Below are 23653 nucleotides of genomic sequence, written 5' to 3'. Positions count from 1 at the left end.
TATGATTATCGTATAAGAAAAAAATTATCTTAATATAATTATTTTTTTAATATAAAATTAATAATGATATTAGGTTAATTTATAAAATTATTATTATTTAATTTATATAAATTAACAAGATGAATATTATTTTTGGTAAAGAAAGGTTTAAGTGAATAAAAGATAAGAACAAATTTTTAGATTCAATGAACTCATATACTTATAAATTAGTCCTTATATCGGTTACAAAAATTAAAATCGTGACTTTGATGAAATAAGAATTTGATTCGTTAGTTTGTTATTTAGTTCGAATTGATGAAAGGATGAAACTCATAAAAATTATTCAAACAAGGATTTAGAAGGAATTACCAGCGGATCATATGATTCGACCAATTTTCAATATCTGATTCGACCAATTTTCAATATCTTTTTATATGAGTTCAATTGTTATTCACCTACATTGATCATTTTATAGTAGCGTGTTGGATAGGCTTAGATATATATATATATATATATATATATATATATATATATATAGAGAGAGAGAGAGAGAGAGAGAGAGAGAGAGAGAGAGAGAGAGAGAGAGAGAGAGAGAGAGAGAGAGAGAGAGAGAGAGAGAATTAACAGAATGATATTAAAGAGTATAGAACAATGTTCTTACAAAATAAACCAGACACAATATTAAAGAATAAAAAACAGATTGTCCAAGTCACTGTATATATAACAAACAAAGCATTTATTAGGATTCTAAATATATCAAGCATTCATTTTATTGTTTGATGAATTATAGCAATTCATGATTTTTGAAACCTTACACTAATTTTTTTCTCCATATCAATCGGATAAAAATTGGCCCGCCTCTAAAAATTTAGATTCAATTACCCCTTTTTTTCTTTTCTGGAAGTCAGGAAAACTAGCCTCCCCTGACACTCGTGTCCTTTTTTGGGTACAATTATTATATACTAAACATATTCTCTATCAAATAATACATATAAAAATCTAAGAATTTCAATAAAATAAAAAATTAAAAACCAAATTATATTATTATCATAAATATAAAAATTACTTTCTTTATAATCTGTATATTTTAAACGTACGTATAGATAGTATACGAAGTTTCTATATTATTATTTTATAACAATGTATAATAAGTTGATTATTATATTAATAACTTTAAAAATCATATCAACAATTAATTTGTTTTACACTCAAAAATCTTAATACATACAAATTAAACTCATTTTAATTTCAACAAGGATGAAATTCAATTTAAGTTATTTCAACATATATAAAGAAAATCAGTAAAAACTCGACTTGGACAATGATTACATTGAAATTAGTCTTACTTTGAAACTATTAAGAAAAAATTGTAAGTTTTTTTTATTAAGGAAAAGTTTAGAAGTTAATGATTTTATTTTTTGACAAACTAGTTAATGATTTATTTATGAACATATTCCACTATGTTTTGTTCCATTAAAAATTTAAGTCTAGATTAATATTCATATGTAATGAAAAGAAATCAAATCTCAATAACGGTTGTTAACTGTAAGCATTTTATCTCACCAGTAATCGCTCTTAAAGACCAAATCTTGTTTCATTGGACTACTTTATTGTTGTTTGAGTCTAGACTCCACATTTGAAACATCAACCGTTAAACCGTTAAACCCTTGGCCAAATCTCTGACATGAAAATTCTAAGTGTAACTGTGTTTAGCTTTAGCCTCTCATGATCTCATCTTATGCTCTGCAAATTCCATTTCAAAAAGCAGCTCCGTTTCCCTCCAATCCCTTATTCATTTGTCACTCAATGCACCCATTCATGGAGCATAATCAGAGCTTCTGTGCCAGTTCCTGATGAAACCCATTTCAGGGACCCTCACACTGTTCATTTGTTTTGTGCCAATGCCCTCAAAGTTTCTGCCAAAAGGGCCCTTCTTCCTGAAGGGAAACAGCTACATGCCCATTTGATAAAGTTTGGATTTTGCCATGTTCTGTCCCTGCAAAATCAGATTTTGGGTGTTTATCTTAAGTGTACGGAAGCTGATGATGCGGAGAAACTGTTTGAGGAATTGTCTGTGAGAAATGTTGTGTCATGGAACATTCTGATTCGAGGTATTGTTGGATGTGGTGATGCAAATGAAAATGACTCGAACCAACAACAGTGCTTTTCTTATTTTAAAAGGATGTTGTTGGAACTGGTGGTTCCAGATAGTACAACTTTTAATGGTCTCTTTGGTGTTTGTGTCAAGTTTCATGATATTGACATGGGCTTCCAGTTGCATTGTTTTGCAGTGAAACTTGGATTAGATTTGGATTGTTTTGTGGGAAGTGTTCTTGTTGATTTATATGCACAATGTGGTTTAGTTGAGAATGCAAGGAGGGTTTTTCTTGTTGTTCAACATAGAGATTTGGTTGTGTGGAATGTGATGATTTCTTGCTATGCCTTGAATTGTTTACCAGAAGAGGCTTTTGTCATGTTCAACTTGATGCGATGGGATGGTGCAAATGGGGATGAGTTCACTTTTAGCAACCTTCTTAGTATATGTGATTCTTTGGAATATTATGATTTTGGAAAGCAGGTTCACGGTCATATTCTGAGACTGTCATTTGATTCAGATGTTTTAGTGGCTAGTGCATTGATCAACATGTATGCAAAAAATGAAAATATAGTGGATGCACACAGACTATTTGATAATATGGTGATTCGAAATGTTGTGGCATGGAACACCATTATTGTTGGCTATGGGAATCGTAGAGAAGGGAATGAGGTTATGAAGCTTCTCAGAGAGATGCTTCGTGAAGGGTTTTCCCCTGATGAACTGACTATTTCAAGCACTATTAGTTTATGTGGCTATGTTTCTGCCATTACTGAAACAATGCAAGCTCATGCCTTTGCTGTCAAGTCATCATTTCAAGAATTTTTATCTGTTGCTAATTCTCTGATTAGTGCGTACTCCAAGTGTGGTAGCATTACTAGTGCATGTAAATGCTTCAGATTAACTAGAGAACCTGATCTTGTTTCGTGGACTTCATTGATAAATGCGTATGCATTCCATGGTCTTGCCAAAGAAGCAACTGAAGTGTTTGAGAAGATGCTATCTTGTGGAATAATTCCGGATCAAATTTCCTTTCTTGGTGTTCTCTCTGCCTGTTCTCATTGTGGCCTTGTGACTAAGGGACTTCACTACTTTAACTTAATGACCAGTGTGTATAAGATTGTTCCTGATTCAGGTCACTATACCTGCCTTGTTGACCTTCTTGGACGATACGGTCTTATAAATGAGGCTTTTGAATTCTTGAGGTCAATGCCAATGGAAGCTGAATCAAATACATTAGGAGCATTTGTTGCATCTTGCAATCTCCATGCAAATATAGGACTGGCTAAATGGGCCGCAGAGAAGCTCTTCACCATAGAGCCAGAGAAGAATGTAAACTATGCAGTCATGTCTAACATTTATGCTTCCCATAGACATTGGAGTGATGTGGAAAGAGTTCGTAGAATGATGGGAAACAAGTGTGATGCAAGAGTCCCAGGTTGCAGCTGGATAGAGATTACTAATCAAGTTCATTCATTCGTATCTAATGATAAGATACATCCTAAAGCTTTAGAAATGCATGCTACATTGAAAATGCTGCTTTGGCCAATGAAGGAAAAAAGTGGTATGAATTCGTGAAGGATGCATCAGTCTATGATCTACATAATGTGCACTAGCATGGATTATCCAATTGAACAAAATCTAAATGCAATTCTTTACGTGTTTTTGGTGTTGTTCTCCAATTAGAATACAAGTTTCACTTTGGTAATTTGTGTAACAAATTTACATTAGAAGCCAACATAGGTTACCGAAGTAAAACTCTAGTTCTGATCAGAGAACAATACTAAAGTACATAAAGAACATCTAAGTAACATTTCCTTCGAAGATGGGCACCTTAAGTGGTGGTTTAGAATTTGGATATCAATGTTGATGTTTGAACTAACATGTTAAGCAAACGTTCCAGCCATAGTTATTTCTTGTTATGAGTAGAGCAGCATCCAAAGTTTTTTGCATCTAATGCCATGACTACGTCAAATTTGAACTGCAGGTGTCATTGTTCTAAGCTACAATTAAAATCATGATAATCTGCAATCAACTTCTCAACTGCAGGAAGCAGTTAATTAACTTCTAATCAAAGATACACGTTATACTGTTGATGTGATTAAACAATTTTTTTTTAAAAAAAAACTTGTGGGTCGGCCCATTGATCCAAGGCCCGTAAAGGACTGAGTTTGGCAAAAAAAATTAACTACCTATGATTAAATTGATTAAACTTAACTGGGGTGTTTATTCAGATACATCTTCTTGTCATGTGAACTAGTACGCGGAAGAAGATTATGCTTGTCTAAAATTAAAAAATTTGGTGTTGAAAAACACATGGTTGTTCATTGTGTTAACTTGTTAATTAGCACACGCAAAGGAAGAAAATGGTAGTAGCCGTTTTGACTTTTCAAGCCAACGAAGCCTAATTTGAAATGCTTCAACACGATTGAACTTGGAATGTCTACATTATCGACCAACAACCTAGAAAATTAGACGTTAACCACCTCCAAATTGAACACAGCTTCAATCAATCATAACGAGGAACAAAATTTGGTCTATGAAATTAGTAATCCTATGTATGTTTAAGATGGTCTCAAGGCGCTTGAGTAAAAGGAAGAAAAATTGCCTTTCAATAAATGTACATTCTCCACTAGTTACTTTCTTGAGGTTATTTATATGATCGTAACAGATTTTTTGTGTTAAATTTTTAGATTATATTTTTTTTAAAGAAAAAATCATAACAGATTTTTTATAATATTCTCTATCTGTAAGAAAAAAAAAAAACTCTCTCCCTACTTAAGCTTTGGTTTGGTTGTGAGGAGAGAAAACAAAAGAATGGTAGAAATATAGGATGAATAGAAAAAAAATATTTGAATTATAATTGATTGATAGCTAAAAAAGTAAAAAAAAAAAAAAGAAGAAGAGAGAAATTAATACTAAACTATAATATATTATTATATTAATAATAAATTATTATTATATGATTTTTATTATTATTAATAAAATTAATAATACTAAACATTCAAAGATAAAAAGAATAACTTATCTGTAGCCAAAACAAGGAAAACAGACAAATTGTTAGTACTTTAGTCTCCCCACTTTTAAGCTTATTCCTTTCCACTTTTTTGCATTCCAGCGCAACCAAATTGCACACGCTTTTCAATATCTGCTTTAATGTGGCTCTTCCATGCTTTCCCCTCCAACTTACCCCCAACCAAATGGCAAATTGACCTGAGGAGTTTCTTTTAAAAATTAATTCTCGAATAGGATCTGTTTTGAAACATTTTGTGAAAAGAATATGTTTTGTGTGAGCGTTTTAAAAATTTGAAAACAGCAAAATAGGTGCATATCTGGTCATCAGGAACAGCGAAATAGGTGTAGGTCAGTGTGCAGAGTGAATTTCGCCATCCTCATTGACAAAATAGGTGGTGCTATTGCTTTTTTGTACCATTTAAATTTCTGCCCCCCAACCCTCTCCCCCTCCCCTTTATATAATACCATTTTGATATATTTTTCGTCCATTTCCTCTTGAAGGCACTCCCAATTTTTATATGTATTTTTTGTGTTGTTGTTATTTTTTTTTTTTTTGTTATTATAAAGGTGTATGATATATTTATTTTGCATGACTAAATTTATTTATATCTTCTCTTGTATATATGTATTTTTTATAAATATAATTTTGATATATTTTTTTATACAAAAGGAGTGTTATATAAAGGGGAGGGGGAGAGGATGAGACAAAAAGCAACAGTGTCACCTATTTCGTCAATAAGGATGACGAAATCCACAAAACTTGATTTACATATATTTCATTGTTTTTGTTGGCGAAACATACACCTATTTTGTTGTTCCTCTTAATGAAATATGTGTTTCGTCGTTCCCCTCAGCAAAACACTCACACAAAACAGACCTCTTCGCAAAATGTTCCACACTCTGAATATTATCCTATATTATGAAAAAAATTTATTAACTTTGACAATTGTAAAATTTATAATTTTTACGCAATTACTTCCTTTATTATTCCTTAGTCCAAAGAGTGTCATTAAAGTTGGTCATAATATGATTGAACTTGATTTTTCTGTTATTTCTTTTTAACTATCCTTATACTATCTTTTTGAAACAATCCTGTTTTCACCATTAAATGTTAACATAACGTAATTCATTAAAATATTCAATCATTAAAGTTAAAAAAGCCAGATTCATATGGTACTTTACTTTGAAAGAGACTCTTTAAAATCCCGAATCATTAAACTTTAGTAGCTTTCCAAGTCAATGCAATAAATGTTGCCTTTTCTGCATCTCCAGCCACTTGCTAAACATCTAAAACATCCTTATCTTCTTTCAGGTTACACTTGTTGAGGACTTTTTTTTTCTTTTTCAAAATCATTTAAAACACAATTCCGTTCCCCATTAATTACTTCAAATCAATTCATGCTAGCTTAAAACAATCTGTCATCGAATATTTACTCTAATGTTCCATGAAAAGAGAATTTAGTCATTTTAGAAGAAAAAAAACGCGGTCAGAGCTAAACGAAAATAAATAAATCACGCACCAGACGAATTGACATTAGTATATACTACCCAATACTCATTTACACCCCCTAATTTAATTGTGTTTAAAGTGGTTTTAATTTAAAACCGTAATTACGCGAACGCATTGAAGAATGCCTTAATTGTTATGATCATTTGTGAATCAACCCCCTTTAGAAAATATGGTGGTAAGTATTTTTTTTTATCAATAAATATTAATTTATTAGAAGGTTGTTAACAAAGAAATTGAATCTATGATTTTTTTAATTATTCAATCTATTTTATATCTCCATGATGATAGATAAACTAAATGTATGTTTGTTTTTATGTTAAAACACTTTCAAACATTTTTAAACTCTTGTTTATTACGTAATATACATAAAAATGTGTTTAAGGTTTGAGTGGTTCCTACGTTAAACCGTTAGAAACAAAACAACCACAGAAAATGAAGAAGACAAGACAACGTGAGATTGAAATTAGCAACGAAATTGTCAAGCTTGGCTTCCACGGCGCATAATAGCGTCACCCACCTTTTAATATTGCGAAGTCGATGCTTTTCTTACTTCACTTCAGTTGACTCTCTCTCTCCTCCACCAGCCCGCCATTTTTCTCTCTCTAAAACACAAACACATGACATCTCCTTATGCTCCTCGCCGGCGATCCAGCTCCGACCACCGGACCACGCCCGGAAGAGCACCGCCCTCCCCCAGCTTCGCCTCTTCCGAGCTGAGCACCTCCTCCACCGTCTCCACCCACCGGAACCCCGTCTCCGCCGTCGCCAAGTCCTTCGCCGGAATCTTTGCCGGCTGCTTCGCTCGGCCGGATTTCGACAACTCCAAGAGCCTCGGGGATTCCGAGGAGTTCAAGTCTTCTTCCTGTACTAGTTTCATTTTCTCTCTCTCTTTTTTTTTTGGACTAAACTTAGATGAAGGGACTTAACTGTTTTAACTTTTAAGCGTGTTTTTCCGATTAGAATTAGAGTTTTACGGCGATAACACAGATAACAAATGTTCATATTAAATGTCAACATAAGTTTTCGAAGTGAAACTCTAATTCTGATCGGATAACAATACTAAAATAAACTTATAGAATTGCATCATCTATTTTTCTCTTCTTTCGATTAATTAATAGGTGAAAAAATGGTTATTCTTTTGGTGAACGTGTGTGTGCCCGCACACACACGTGCTCCTCTATTGTTGTTTTGGATCTCGGAATTTGAACTTGTGTGCCATGAAGTTTCTGTTTTTAAGCAGCCGAGAAAAAGGGTAGAAGTGTCAAGAAAATTTAAATTGGAGTTTGAGAATTTGGTTAAGTGCTAGAGTTCTCAAAATCATAGCTTTCTGTTTTGGGCATAACCGCATAGATATTCAGCAAATATCCATTTGTTTGTTTGTGTGTGCAGGTTTAACTTTTGAACTAAGATTGCACTTTCTCTCAGGCCTTAATTTTTCATTGATGTATTGCATTTAGGTAATGATTTGATTGGTTTTATCAACAAAATTAGCACGTGTCACCAAAAAAAATAAAATAAAATTAGCATCTATATATGTCTCACAGACACGGCAGATTTTGAAGTTCTGCTGCTAAATGTTTGAGCTAAGAAACTGCTTCATTCCTCGTCAATGCATTGCATTTCAGGTCACTAGTTTGCGTAGTTTTCTATAGGTTTTTAGCATTATGGATTTTCAAGTGCTACTATATATCGGTAGATTTTTCTTCATGCTTATTATCAAATGGAGTGGATGAATTGGAATAATCCCTTGTGTTTGTTTTTTAGCTGTATCGAATGCTTCAAGAGCTGGTAGTCAGAGAGGGCGTGGCTCAAATCGAGGTATCAGCATCAGTTCATACAACATATTGCCAGCGAAAGAACCAGGCATTGTGAAGTTCACCATGGAGGAAATCTTCCGAGTCACAAGGAACTTCTCCCCTTCTTTCAAGATTGGCCAAGGTGGTTTTGGTGCTGTCTATAAGGCCAAACTCCTAGATGGGACTGTTGTTGCAGTAAAGCGTGCTAAGAAGGTTTTTTAAGTTGTTTCTAGTGTATTCCCTACAAAATTGTGTCACCATTTGCATGGAATTAGAACTCAGGAGTACTAGCAGCACACTCTTTAAAACACTCTCTAATATTGGTTAAAATTTTGTTAAAAACTACAAAATTATGAGTGACTTGTTAAGTAAGAAGTGTGACCTATAAAAATTTGTGATTTTAATAAATTTCTGCCTACAATAAAGAATGTGTTCAAAATAATGTGTTGCATTTCTCATGAGAATTTTAGTAATAACTATAACAAGCACCCAAAAGTTATTGGTTAATTGTCTTTTGCTTTGCAGAGTATGTATGAGAAGCATTTGGGGGTGGAGTTCCAAAGCGAGATCCAAACACTATCACGGGTGGAACATTTGAACTTGGTCAAGTTCTTTGGATATTTGGAGCAAGAGGATGAAAGGATCATTGTTGTGGAGCATGTTCCAAATGGAACCCTTAGAGAACATTTAGATTGTGAGTTTCTCTAGCCTTTTAGCTATTGTGTGTTTGTGATTTGCCCTTGCCTCCAGCATTGGCTTTTTTGTGCCTACTACAACTTGACCAAAAAGATTATTACAGGCATTCATGGAAGCGTTCTGGACCTTGCTGCACGTCTAGATATAGCAATTGATGTTTCTCATGCTATCACCTATCTTCATATGTATATAGGTACAACTCTCTGCTTATCAAGCAACTCAGTCATGGCAAAGTTCATAGTTGTTTGTCCCTGAGAAAGTAAACAATCAATTTCGTCCTTAATGCATTACCCTCTCTGCTAAATGGTTCTTAAAGTAAAAGAAATATATAAGTAATCACCTATGTATTACAAATCATGTTAAGTAATCTTCAAAGTATTGGAAAACCCTTCAAATTGGGTACTGAACATTAATAAAATATATTAACTTAACTACTTAAGAATTAAACTGATAGATATTTAATACTTGGAGGATTACTTACATAATTTTATTACTTTAGGACTACTTAAGGGAGAGGGTAATACTTGAGGACAAATTGATGGTTTATTCGTCCTTGATGACATATTGAATGCTGAAAAAGAATCTGACATTTGTTGTATATTGTATTTTCTTTGTAGATCATCCTATCATCCATAGAGACATAAAATCTTCAAACATTCTTCTCACTGAAAATTTTCGAGCTAAAGTAGCAGACTTTGGTTTTGCTAGACAAGCCCCTGACAGTGACTCTGGCATGACACATATTTCCACCCAAATAAAAGGAACAGCTGGCTACTTGGACCCTGAATACCTGAAAACTTATCAACTAACTGAAAAGAGTGACGTGTATTCATTTGGAGTTTTGCTTGTTGAACTTGTCACAGGCAGACGCCCCATTGAACCAAAATTTGAACTCAGGGAGCGAATCACGGCAAAATGGGTGGGTATTGGTATTGTGTACTATCTGCCTTCATTTTATTCTTCTAGTTTGCTATTTAGTAGTTTTTCATAATTTCATGAAAACCAACAATATCTTCTATGACACTCCATTTTGCTCAGTAGTTAAGCATCTTTTCTTCATGATTACACAATCTCAATCCATGTTGTTCCAAGCTTTAGTTGGTAAGAATGATGGAGAAGGCATTTGAAAAGACTTACATGATGCTTAATAATGCTCACAAAATGATGACATTTCTATAAGCTCCTTTTAGCTTATTTTAGTAAGAGTTTATCATACATGCATTTTCTGTAAAGGTTTTTACAATGTCAATCAATAAAAAATTATTATTATTACTTTTAAGGTAATTATTATAAAATTTGGTAAACTTATCATACATCACAGTTTGTGATTGAATGATGATATAAAAGAAAATGCTAACCAATGCCCTTGGGTCATTGATTAAGAAACTAAAAAAAAAAGATTTTTATTGGGATGCGCAGAATTGCACTGCTCATGACTTTTTTTATAGTCTCCCATGATCTCCACAATAAATACTATCTTCTTTTAGTTCGTTAACCAATACTATGGTTAACAAGACCCTAATATAAATTACCTTTACATTGTGAATGCATGTATCGTTAATATCTTTAATAATAAGTTTCACAGTTTCCACCTTCTCAAAATGACTTCTTTTTAACTTACTTTAGAAAGTTTCATAGGTGAAATAGTAAGTTCCATGTGATAAACTTGTTGAATAAGTTCTTAATTATACTCTTTACACAGACACACACATTCTTTAATGTAACTTGTATGCTACAAGTGCAGGCTATGAAGAGATTCATTGATGGAGATGCTATCTCAGTCTTGGACCCAAGACTGGATCAGACTACTGCAAATACTTTGGCACTAGAAAAGATTCTTGAGCTAGCTTTACAGTGCTTGGCTCCACGCAGACAAATTAGGCCTACTATGAAGAGATGTGCTGAGATCCTTTGGTCCATCCGCAAGGATTTCAGAGAGCAGCTATCAGCTTCGAACTTTCGCTCATTTTCCACTTCTTCCCAAAGAAGCACCTCAATAAAAGAGAAGTGAAAATGCTGAAGTTGCAACACTTGGCATCAAAGAATGTAAGTTAGAACAAACCATGGCCTTGGGAGAAAAACCATTCTTCTATATAATGATTGGCAACTTCGGCACTTGGGGTGGTTGGTGTTGGACTAGGGTGGCATGTAGAAATTCATATTCTGTGGAAATTGTACATGAGAGTTTTGGGCTTGTGTATAGGAATGGGAGAGCTACTTCCCTTAAAGATGATGAGTACCTTGCATTCCTTAATTGTGCATTTCTTTTTCTTCTTGGAACAACACAAGGAGGAAAACTTCTATTCTTATGATTGGAAACTTGATTGGTGTATTACTATTTGGCTATAATATTCCATTTGCGGTTAAATACATGCTTCACTTTTTCCTTTTTGTTGGACCCGATTGATACTCTAATCAGTTTTCAGGTGGGTCAGTTGGTAATAAATTGATCTTAATGCTATTTATATTCGTGAGCAGCAAAATGGCCACTTGCCTGTATAACAACCAAGTTGATAGTGCAACAAGTGGTTGGTTGGGCCATTACAATAGCAACTGTGACGGTTTTATACATAAAAAAATAAATCATATTTCGGGAGATTTCTACTCTTTTTTTTTTTTTTTTTTACAAAAGAGATTTCTACTTAATCAATAGTATAAGTTTTTTTTTAATACCGATCATGTATTAAACACTAAACTTTTTTAAAAAAATATTTTAATATGAAACCGTAATATTTTCATTTAAAATAAATTAAATATAAATCACATCTTTTTAGTATAATTGTTATTTTTAAAATTTTGAAAAATGTCAACTTAATCAATAAACTCAAACCCCAACTTATTTATAATCAGATTAATTAGTTCGAATTGATAAAAAAATTCCAAAGTGAATCTATTTCGATTAAATTAATTCATTAAGTAGTTTTATTTTTGTGTTCAAACCAATATAATTCAACACGTGATTACCGGTGGATAGAAGACAACTACTAGATGATTCAATACACCTGTTTGTTGTCTGTCAGCATTTGTTTGTTTAATCTTTGACTTGTTTTATATATTCTCGTATAACCATTGACTAAGGAGATAACATAGAAATTGTTAATTTTTAAGCAATACATTTTACTTTTTTTATTAGACAAATGTATTATACTTTTTTTTATTTATGCGTATGTATTTACGTAAATATGTTTTCATGCTATCTACCTACTTCTGTGAATATGATATAGCCAGGTCATACTGTCATAGAATTCCAAGCAAACAAAAAATAATAATGCCATGTCGTACGTAGAACTCCAAGCAAGTTACATATATATATAGTACTTTTAATATTTTGCGTAAAATCTACCTACTTCTAAGAAAATACAACACCCAAATTTGCATGTTAAATATACTTTCTTAGTTTCTGTTTTTCTTTGATTTATTAACTATTCGAAAGGGACATGTAAGACACGGACACCAGAGAAGTTTTAATATGTTTTCCGTTCATACTTTTCTTAATACTAATTAAATGTTACAAATACATGCAACTTTTTTGTTGTTGTAAAATCACTTATAAAAAAAGAAATTTACTCTCCTTTTTTTCCCTCCAAACCATCGCTCCCTAACATACCATGCATTAAAACTTTTTTTTAATCTTTATTCAGTTTTAACCTTTCAGTTTTTGAAAAGTTACTGATTTATTCAATTCGAGAATTTTTAAATAAATCAAGTCAAAGTATAGGCGACACACATTGAAGTTGTTTAATTTGTTTGTTTAGAAGTTATTTAATATATGTATTTTTTTTTATAATGGAACTATATTATTGAAGCTAAAATGTATAGGCAAATGAATTCCTTATGTAATTTTATGGAAAATTTTAGTTATACACATGCTTTTAGTGTTATTTTGACTTTTACTGTTGTCTACTTGTTTTCTTGTATGCACACGATTTTTTTTAGTAAAAGGTGGTGGTCGAGGGCAACAATTCGAACTTCTGGAAGGTCATATAGTGTGTATTTGAAAAGTTTTGTTATACATGCTTTGGTGTTATTTTGACTTTTATTGTTGTCTTTTTTTTTCTTGTCCGAAAATGTGTAGTAAAAGATGGTGGTCGAGGACAACAATTCAAGGTTATGGAAGGTTATTCAGTGTGTATTCGAGTATAAATTTTCGCCCCCAACATGCTCTATTAATTTAACCATTACTAAGAAGGCTATTAAAATCACCACACTCATGTGTTTCTTTTTGAGTTGAGTTTAGACAAATACACAATCCCACTCTAGCTCTTTGTGTGGTATTACTGTTTCTTAATGTTTGAAGGAAAATGTTAATTAGTGCACTCAAGGGTACTCGTTAAGAAATTGATTCTTTTTTATTTTTTATACGCAATTCCAATTTTATCTTCAATGAGAACGTTGTGTTATTGGCTCTTTAATTAGTGCGCGTTCTTGTTAGCAACAACCTAAAATTTATATAGGATTCACTAAATATAAATTGAAACTTATATTATTTAATAATTCATATAAGTTTCACTCAATAATGAAAGTAAAATAATGCAATTAAAATATATATTTTTTATGTGTGCATATAAAAAACATTTGTTGGAAGAAATTAATTCTTTAAGTGGATTTTAGTATTTTAAAAGATTAGTTCTTAACTTTTGATCGAAGAACTGATTCATCTAAAAATTAAAATACATTAAAAATATAAATATTTTTTAAATTATTATTCAATCATATTGTAAATAATATTAAATGAAAAATACTTACAATATACTCTATAACATTCCCTTCGGAACACCCACATTATCACAAATTTACCTTATATTATGTAAAAAGTATAATTATAGTAAAAAAATTACCATTAGTTTGTAATTGAATGAAAGGGGAAAAACTTACAGCATCGGTGCACGACTTATTTTTATCATATACTAAAATCAAGTAAACAAATTGAAAACATGAAATATATATTACAATTTTTTAATACAATTTTCACAGTAGGTGTTCACGAGCATGGGTACCTTATTACGTGGCCCTAACGCATTTATAAGCGGGTAGAGAAAAATAATCTTATTTAAATCGTGAGTAACCATGGATATAGATTTTTTTTTTCATCCCTAGGTAGATAGATGTTACATATTATATATGCTTGGTATTCCAAACACGTATTGAGCCGTGTATTTGCTTTTGAGAAACAATAGACTGCTAAATTAAATAACAAGACCCATCAATTTACGTGAAGTTGCTTTTACCAACAGAACTCTCCATATATACAATTCCCAGGATATCAAATATTAATATTCTAGTTTATAATTACATGACCAAAGCTCATATACCCTTTAACTATTTTATCCTTGACTAAATGTATCCCTTGTTTGATTTCTTTCTCCTATCTTATGGCATAAAAAAGATATTTACGGAAAGTATATATACCCTATAATGAATGTAAATAAGCAAATCCTGTGAGAAAAAAGAATTTACAAGAGACTGCTTTGTTGATCCCTGTTAACATCTTAGGCCTCACAATTCACTCTTATGTTGATTTCTAGTTCAGCTCAGCAGCCATATCTTTTTACCTACGCAATTGTGTCTCATCAATGCAAAAATTAAATACCAAAAGATCCACCTCTTTCCTTTTTGCACCCACCAATCCCATATATGTTCTTCTAATCACCTCTTGGAAATGAATCCTGACGAGTCAGTGCATAGTTTCCACTTGAAGGTGATGATGAATCTTCAGCATCAACAATGTTTGCTTTTGAGCAAAGGAAGAAGAAAGAAGATGTGTATATTGTAACATGCCAAAAGCTGCAACCATTTCAAAAGAGCAAAACATGAGGCCTGAGAAGACAGAAAAACAAGATGATAGTAGAGAGAGTAGTGGTATTGTAATACCTATGCCAAAACCAGTAGTTTGCACTGGTTTCAAGCGTCCAGCTTAATCCTGCCATAGCCAATGCAATGAAACCAGCCAACAGAAAACCCCAGCGAAACCGTCTCAAAAGTGTCTTGACTAGATTACAGAACCATTGCTTTATAGTTTGCAAACTGCAGTGGAAATTCATCTTTTAGCACATTCAAGTTTAAAATAAAAATATAAAACCGCAGTTTAAATATATTTAAGACATAACATAAGCTATTTCAGGATTTGTTCATCCTCAAGCACATCTAAGTTTAAAGTGAAAATATAAAACTGCGAACATGTTATGAATACAGGATATGACAATGACCACCTTGAAGGGGTTGGTTAACATATAAGATTAAGGTATTTGTGGAAGGAACTGAGTATGGTTCATCTTGAATTCCCACCATCAACCTTTTTACTCGAATGAACAAAACAAAAAGCTATTTGAAGGTTGAATTAACTGCATTTTAAGCTTTTCAGCTCTAGCGTCTATGACAAAAAGCCCTACTCCAAGACAAAATCAGTGACTACATGCATGAGTCAGACCATGAATGAACAAGAAAACAGCAGTATCGTGTCAAATTGGTAAGTTACAAAAGGGTTTTGTGAATACATGCTAAACAGTACCATACGGCCAGATCATGATTCTATCAGCAATAAAGTTTGCCATCACCGGAGGGATTCCCAAATTGGCAATCAATGCATGCACATAAAATACTTCAAAAGTAAAGTAGTGTGCACAATTTTACCATTGATCACTATCTTATCTGGAAAATGCCGGGCTCAAAAAATTGTACTAAGCACAGAGATCTCACCTTTGAATGAAACTTAGCGATAATCCAAATGAAAAGGAGAGGGACCTATACTTTTTTGAGATTTCTATCAACCATCCTATAAGAAGGCCAAGAGCCCCAATCACAATGACAAGAACAACATTGGAAGACCTGCACAATTCAGTGTAGATACTTGTGAATGAAGCTTAAACGTCTTTAGCAGCATATATACTAAGTTGTTTGTCCACTAGTTCAATTTACCTAGTTGCCTTGGTTGCAGCCAAAAGGGCGGTGAGGATAGCAACAGCTGTGTGGATTGCCCTCTTATATACTTCGTCAACGGTAGCTAGATATACAAAAGTGCTAACCACAGCCATGAAAGAGAGCCAGAAGTCCATGAACTAAAATGTTGAAATATCAAGTCTCTATAAATGCCCAGATAAACAATTATAGCCATTGTTGAGTTGTGTTTTTGATCCCCAACAACATTTTTAATTAAGGGGGTGTTTGGTTTGGCTGTTTTCTGTTTTCATTTTCACTGGAAATAGAAAATGGTGATGGAAATGTGTTTGGTTGGATTTTTGAAAACATTTTCAGTGAAAATATTTTCTCAAACGAACCAAAAATTGAAAATAATAAAATCTCGTTTTCAGTGTTTTCAGTTGAAACTAGGAACCTCATTTTGGATAAAATGAAAACGCGGTGGCAAGGAATGTAATTTTAAGCAAATATAAAAATACATTTCTTTTTGAAAACGCATTTCAGTGTTTTTATTTCTTGAAAGCAGAAAACAAGAAGTCAAACCAAACATATTTTTATAATTCTAATCTTTTGAAAATGAAAACAGAAAATGAAAATGCAAACCAAACACATTCTAAGTGATTTTAGCTTTTCATCCGAGTGTTTATACATGCTACTATCATTGACACCCAAGTCCTGGGAGTAATTCACAGCATAAAATAATCCTGTTAAGAATGAGAATCTTATTTGGAACTCAGGTCACAGAACAATGTTGAAGCTTGTCACAGCTATTCAAGTAAGAGAGACCACTAAAGGAAGAGAGCAGTAACCTGTAAAACATTAAAGTTCAATGCACACCAGGTGCCAACGTCACATGCATGATATAGCCCACTAGCAATGCCACTGGATGTGAACAAAATCCATTCTGCAAATGCCTGCAAATAGGAAATCACAAGTTCCATTTCAACACAAAATCTATTTAACAAAGTCAATTTATTTTGTTAAAAAATTAGATTTAGATGCAATATTCTCTAATCAAGCATATAACTACTTCTTGAGAATCCAAATCTTTTGTCTCCTTGTTGTGTTAACTTAAATATCTAGAATTATTTATCCTCAACATTCAAGTTAATATATAATTTTAAATAGTTCCATCAATTTCTGTATGCGGGCAGATAAATCACAATACACTCAAATAATTGGGATAATAAATAGATAACAAAAGGAAAGACAACAAGAATTACCTTCTGCCGAAGGGACCAATAGGCAGGAAGTATGGCTGCAGCATTTGATCCAATGAGAAAAATTGATTGTAGTATATGCCCTACAGCAAATTTTCAACAACCAGATTAAAGAACAAAACTTAGGATAAACAAAACAGAAAATCCATATCCATATATTTAACAAACCGTAAAGAAAAACAGGAGTAAAGCATACTTTGTTTTTATCATTTTATATTTAGATTAAAGTTGCCAAACTAAACTCAACTCAAACTCACTATGTTTACCTTCTTTTTTCAGTAGATAGTTAGCAAAAAATCCATACATTAATATTGGTTGCAACAAATCATTATAAATAACATCATAAAATGGAAAAAAAAAACTAAAGATAGTTGACCAGAACATATATCAAAACCATTTAGTTTGGGGTCTCTGCTGAATGGTGACACTTAGAATAGAACTATTTCTGAGTAAAATAGTACCCACTACCCAGGAAATCAGATAACAACAAGAGGGGGGATGTATCTTGTAGATAATATAACAAGAGTTGAACTATGAAACATGTAACAGAAACAACAAATTATCAATTCTAAAATTAACAAGTACCTTTATGTGATACAATTTCAATGCTACAGTCAAAGCCACCATGGTTTCGATCACAAGAGCAGAAGCTGAGTCCAAAAAGTAAACATTAAAAACAGTAAATTTCATTAGGAAGTTGTGCCACAAATACAAATCAAGCAATCTGGAAAGTCTGTAACTTAGTATCTGACTATTTTACAAAAATGGCTCAGTCAATACCAAAGATTCATATGGTTCTTATCTACTAATTTAAAACAAACAAATGAAATTTAACCAGAACTAATGAATTAACAATAAGAAAAGGGTTTAACATAAACCTGTATGATGTTAATCCACTGGCATCAAAAGAATATTTACAGTCTCCATGAGAGGAGCATTGTTTTGGGCATCCTTCAAGTGAAATAGACATGACAGTTTGTGCTTTCAAAGAATCACTGCCAATATAAAGATGTCTTAGACCTATACCCCAAGTTCCTTCTCTAGCATAAATAATGTAAAAGTCAATTTCGTCATCACTTGAATCATATAGCATGAAAAACACGGATTGATCACTCTTCCTTGTCCTGTTAGCATAATAATAGTCCCAGCTATGAAGAGAAGGCAATCCACCAAATCTAGCATAGACTTCATAACTGATCTTCACATCTGCAGATAGCCGTATGTGAATATTCCGTCCAGCTGCACCACGGGGAATATCCAAAGTAAAATAAGTCCAAATGTCACCACTTTCTCCCACATTTGATGACTTGTTTAAAAGTGGCTCAAGAGGAAAATTGGCAGAAGATGCTCCTTCACCAACAGCCACAGGTAAAAAATATGATTCAAAGGGGGTTGCACCTCTCCTTAGAACTGTCTGCAGACAACCATTCTTATCTTGTCAGTAACTTATTCCTGTGAGGAAATATCTTTAAGCAACAAGATATAGAACTGATTCTACCACAGGTGCCGTTAAACTTGAATTTCTGGGAAATGCTTCAAAATTCCTATTGGATAGTGTTTAGTGAAAAACTCCAATATATAATTTCTATACAAGGAAATTTAATATGTTGAACAGGTTCTTCAATCCATATATTTTAGCATTGCACATAAAATAGTTCAGTCTTGAAAAACAAATTCAGTTTATCCTAGGAAAGAAATCAAGTAGACCTCCCAAGAGATAAGCACCACTTATATGCTAATGCCTGCACTCACCAAGAATAGGCACATTCCTATTTCTGCAAATTATAAACATCTTGATGGACTCTGAACTGTACAGATCAGATGTTATCTAATGTTTTTCTTAGCCATCAAGATATGACTGCATGTGATTGTATCCCCATTCTAAGTTATAACCCAAAGCACAAGTTTTGTTGTCCAATAAATATCACAATAGCATAATTTAGAGTGAACCTTTGTAAAAAAAAAAAAAAACACCAGCACAAAAAGTATATATAGAGAAACATCTAGCAATCAATACTACCTGAAGTGTGTAGCTGTCCATTGTGCAATTTGATCCAGCTTTTCCAAGTGGACACTGAAGCACTTGTGATTCCATTGAATAGCAAACTTTTAAATTGCCACCCTGTGTCCCTCCCAACATTTTTGTAACATTAACTGGTAATATACTAATGTACAAACGACCAATCAGTGGATAACGGATAACCAGAGGGGCTTTATTTAAATCCCCAGAATAATCATGCAAAGTTTCTGAAGGAATTGCACCATGGCGAGCAAAACACATTAAACTAACATCATTTGCACTAAAAGTGTTATTTAAAGCTGTAGTATTGAATGTAACATTTGCTGCCATAATGGTCAATTCTTCTGCCATATTTGTTATATCCAAGGAGTAAAATTCTGGTACGCCTTCCTGAGAACAAAACATTTCTAAGTTACTTTTGCAGGTCATTGCATTTTCCATCATTGGCTTCTTCACTGTAGCCTTCATAGAATTATAGACATCAGATGCTGTGCATGAAAGTGGATAGACTGTACTGTTACATAACTCCCCCCTCATCATTGAATTCGAGCATGCTTCCACACTTATATTGGCACTGAAGGAGTATGCTGAACCTCGAATAATCTGTAAAGGTAGAGAAGTAACTGTTAATCATCCATGTGTAGCTATTGCATCAAGAACTTTGCTAAGATAGAATTGAGCAAAATGGAAATAAGTTAAGGATTATTTTGTTTGGAGACAGGATGCAAAAATAAAGGCAGAAATCAGTATGAAGCTGTGTACAATCTTTGTGATAAAAGTAATATTTGGGTAATAAACCATACCATCTTTGATTGTGTTCTTGAAGCTCCAATGCCATTGAAAAGACCAATGTACCAAGCACCTGGAGATATCTGAACAATAATTCACATGTTCATTGTCTATGATATTATAAGAGGACAATAAGCAAAATCATTTGTGAACTAACCCTTCCCCATTATTAATGAAGGAATTTTAATACTAAGGCAGATATAGCTATGCCATTATAGATCTCAAAAGGAAATGAGACACTGAGCTTAAAGATACAATACCTAAAAGCCAATAAAGATATTGGCAAAAGTAAAAAAAGAAAAAGAAGCTTATAACAATACCTGTTCATTTGTCAATTTCATAGTGATATTTTTCTCCATAGGAAAGCACTGCTCAACATCAAGACCATTTATTCCTAAAGAAAAAGGGGGAACGAAAAGTAATTATAGTGGCACTACACAAGACAGTTTAAAAAAAAACATTGTAGTCTTTTTCCTTCATTGAGAAGGACACAGGAAACAAGAGGAAGAAGGAACAAATGCTATCGTGGTGCTTCAAAATGAAGGGAAACACTAAGAAATGAAGAAAACATTACACATCCATCAGTTCAGTTTTCATTCATTACACTATAGCCAAAAGAAACCATCATTGTAGGGTATGTAAAATTACAAGAGGGAAATACTAATGAATCAAATGAAGAATATTCTATAGAAACTATGATTCTTGTTTAATGAATGGTGGGAATTTACTGGGGCTCCCATGTTTCTATCTTGTTGATGAATAAATTTTTTAAAACAAGTCTATAATTATAAATATTAAATATCTTAGAATGAAGTTCAAAATAGAACTTATGTGCTCAAATATTAAGTTTATTAATTTTGTTAACTAGAGTTGAATATATTTAGGCAGGGCTTCTACCTTTGACAGCTGAATCCTTCAGAGAAGTGTTTAAAGCATCTGGCAGAGGAGGGCTGCCATCTCTAAAGCATATCAGTGGCAGTGAGCTTTTTGGCACCCTTTCAACTCTTGAAACATCCTAAAAACAATGTAATTATGAACCGGAGGAAAATAAGTAAAAGTTGATTAAACAGAAATATGATAATCAGAAAACAGGTTCCCCATAAAAAATTTCTGTAACAAAACCAAGAATCAAGCAATTTAAATAGATAAGTAATAATTTTAATAAGTAAATGCTTAAAAATTTTCCTAAAAATAATTTGAATAAACAAATAAATAAATAGAGAGAAAATTAAAATGACATATAATAAGCAATATAGGATTTTTATCAGAGAACTGCATTATTGCCTTGTGCACTATGAGGCATTATAAAACAAAAACAATATCAAAATAGAGGCAAATGGAATAAATTTAATCCAAATGAACAAACCATTTTCCCAGTCAAAAGACATCAATAGAGATGCTAGTATTCTAAAGTGCTCCTATCTAGAGAGAAATATAGATATTACTTACAAGGTCTACATCTGAGTTCAATGATATGGAAACTGCAGAAAACCATGGTGGTATATCAACTGTAACAAGAGAAAACATCAAGATACAAGTAAGAACATCCATAAGTTTGACAGTGACTATTATTTTTATTCATAAAAAAAAAAAACTGAAAAATCTTATTAGAACCCATTTCTTGCTCATGCAGGGGGATTCAGTGCATGAAAGTTAGACATAAATGCAACATTATAAGAAGTGCCAATGGTGTAAATCAATCACAACACACAGGAAACAATGTGCATATGAATAATCAAGCACTGTCAGGGAAAGAAAGAGACATGTAATAAGACAGCAAACAAAACTCACGAGTCAACAACCACAATTTCAGACAAAACTGTAGCAACTTCATCAAAACAAAATTCAATGCATCACAGATTAAAGAACAAATGACAGCCCCACAATCACAAGATAGCATCCTATCGTTCAAGCCATGGTTCTTAGTGTCATATCACACAATTGTATCCACATAATAAGGCACTATCAATAGAGCAGTTTATCTGTCTCTGCAACACATAACACTCATAAGATCAACCTCATTAAATTGTTCAACTCCCCTCCCTAAGTTTCCCACGGTAGAGTTTAATTCTGAACAATTGCATACATAATCAGAACAATCACCTGAGATTCATCAAACCAATAACAATTTGAAGACCAATCACCATGACCATGGATAATTGACTCAATCAATCAAGAACAACAAAAAATTCAAAAAAAAAAAAAACAGAGAGAGAGAAGAGAAAGTGCTACCATGCTAATTCATCTATAACCTTCAAAATTAAACTCCAACCCATTAAACACAACACAGTGAAATGCTTCATGAACAACGAAAGCAGAAAAATCGAAGCATATAGAGAAACAGGTGACCAACCTCTGATGTAGAGCAAATCATAGGGTCTAAGGGTAGTCTGAGGGTAGCTGAAGCCGGAAAGAGTTAGGACATCATCAAAGACATCAGTGGTTCCCACTCCAAATTCATCGTTTGCAGAGCAGAGGTCAAGAGAACAACAAAAAAGTAACAGCGCACTGAGAAGAATCGGCTTGAGATGACACCACGGAATCGAATTCAAAGACATTATTTTTTTTGTCTTTTTTTGTTTTTGTGTTTTGGTGGAATTGAGGTTGTTCTCAGACCATGAAGACGCAGGCGAGTCACGATGAATGAATGAATGAATAATGGCGTTAGTATTAGTAAGTCTAATTGAATTAAAGCAAATAATAATAATATATTAAGTACAGCTGAATTTTTTTATTTACAAAAACATATAATTATATTAATTAAGATAATAATACCTAATAAGCTAACTGTCATATATATATATAAGTAATCAAGACTATTTTCAACTATGATAATTAAATTATTTTAAAGTACATTGTTAATAAAATTAATGTAATTATTATACGTAAGTAAAGTAATTAAAATAATGAGTTTTTTTAGAAATAAAATAATAATGTCATACCTATTTATTTAATGTAATTATTCTTATATACAAGTAAAGTAATTAAAACAATAAGATTACACCTATTGATTTCAGTATAGCGATGATTCCATAACATTCAATTTTTTATTTTATTAAAAAATTATATATTATTATAAATAATTTATTTGATGAATCTAAGATCTTGTGATGGTTTTTCCTTTACTTTATCTTTCAATTTTGATTTTGATTTTATTGTAGACATTGTTCAAAATAATTACGAGGTCTAGAAATTTCAAATGAGGATTAATATTTGTTTGAAGTGATTTTCAAACTTAAACCTAAGGTAACCACATTAAAATACATTTTTCTATTGTAATTCCTAATTAATGTAATAGGAATTATAAACTAGGTTTATAATATATAATCAGAATCATATTGAAGTTACTTTCTTTTTCAAAAAATAATATTAGTGTTACTTTCTTTTTCTTTTTATTATTTTGTTAAATACAATAATAACAAGTCTTGGAGTTGACTTGTAAACGACAGGCTTCGAAGACTCAACAGATTCGCGATACTGTGAACTGTGACACACTGTGAAAAACATTACAAATAATAATCTGATTATTATGCTTTAAAATATAAATATAGATAAAAATAAAAAAATATTGTTTAGTCTTCCATGAGTTCCATAAAAAACATATTGTTTTGTCCTTTT

General features: G+C 32.4%; 3 protein-coding genes across 3 annotated transcripts; 2 read left to right on the top strand and 1 right to left on the bottom strand.

The window, feature by feature from the left end:
* The first annotated feature begins 1510 nt into the window (after positions 1–1510).
* Positions 1511–3979, top strand: LOC114418588 (pentatricopeptide repeat-containing protein At2g46050, mitochondrial-like). Its single transcript, XM_028384017.1, has one exon. The coding sequence runs from the start codon at positions 1718–1720 to the stop codon at positions 3650–3652; it is 1935 nt and encodes a 644-aa protein (XP_028239818.1). The 5' UTR covers positions 1511–1717; the 3' UTR covers positions 3653–3979.
* Positions 3980–7092: 3113 nt separating this feature from the next.
* Positions 7093–11480, top strand: LOC114418420 (calmodulin-binding receptor-like cytoplasmic kinase 2). Its single transcript, XM_028383741.1, has 6 exons — positions 7093–7463; positions 8364–8608; positions 8921–9089; positions 9195–9284; positions 9709–10010; positions 10836–11480. Exons 1-6 carry the CDS (start codon positions 7217–7219, stop codon positions 11100–11102), a joined length of 1320 nt encoding a protein of 439 aa, XP_028239542.1. The 5' UTR covers positions 7093–7216; the 3' UTR covers positions 11103–11480.
* A 2833-nt stretch (positions 11481–14313) lies between these two features.
* Positions 14314–22693, bottom strand: LOC114418418. Its single transcript, XM_028383740.1, has 14 exons — positions 22389–22693; positions 21485–21543; positions 20933–21050; positions 20356–20429; positions 20050–20118; positions 19247–19849; positions 18105–18640; positions 17812–17876; positions 17230–17309; positions 16816–16920; positions 16007–16146; positions 15788–15916; positions 14963–15115; positions 14314–14875 (listed from the first exon to the last, which is right to left on the bottom strand). The coding sequence occupies exons 1-14, from the start codon at positions 22591–22593 to the stop codon at positions 14734–14736; spliced, it is 2478 nt and encodes an 825-aa protein (XP_028239541.1). The 5' UTR covers positions 22594–22693; the 3' UTR covers positions 14314–14733.
* Positions 22694–23653: the final 960 nt, after the last annotated feature.

Source organism: Glycine soja, chromosome 7, assembly GCF_004193775.1.
Source record: "Glycine soja cultivar W05 chromosome 7, ASM419377v2, whole genome shotgun sequence".
Lineage (NCBI taxonomy): Eukaryota > Viridiplantae > Streptophyta > Magnoliopsida > Fabales > Fabaceae > Glycine > Glycine soja.
Note: the sequence above shows the minus strand (reverse complement) of the source record. Positions and strands in the feature narration are given on the sequence as shown.

Bases quoted from the DNA above. Each gene is read 5' to 3' on its own strand.
- LOC114418588 (XM_028384017.1), top strand. From the start codon at position 1,718: ATGCTCTGCAAATTCCATTTCAAAAAGCAGCTCCGTTTCCCTCCAATC.
- LOC114418420 (XM_028383741.1), top strand. From the start codon at position 7,217: ATGACATCTCCTTATGCTCCTCGCCGGCGATCCAGCTCCGACCACCGG. The intron at 8,609-8,920 runs GTTTTTTAAGTT...TTTGCTTTGCAG, and splicing joins CAGTAAAGCGTGCTAAGAAG to AGTATGTATGAGAAGCATTT. The intron at 9,285-9,708 runs GTACAACTCTCT...TTTTCTTTGTAG, and splicing joins CTATCTTCATATGTATATAG to ATCATCCTATCATCCATAGA.
- LOC114418418 (XM_028383740.1), bottom strand. From the start codon at position 22,593: ATGTCTTTGAATTCGATTCCGTGGTGTCATCTCAAGCCGATTCTTCTC. The intron at 21,544-22,388 runs GTTGGTCACCTG...CTCTTGTTACAG, and splicing joins TGATTTGCTCTACATCAGAG to TTGATATACCACCATGGTTT. The intron at 20,430-20,932 runs GTAGAAGCCCTG...CTTTTTCTTTAG, and splicing joins GAAGGATTCAGCTGTCAAAG to GAATAAATGGTCTTGATGTT.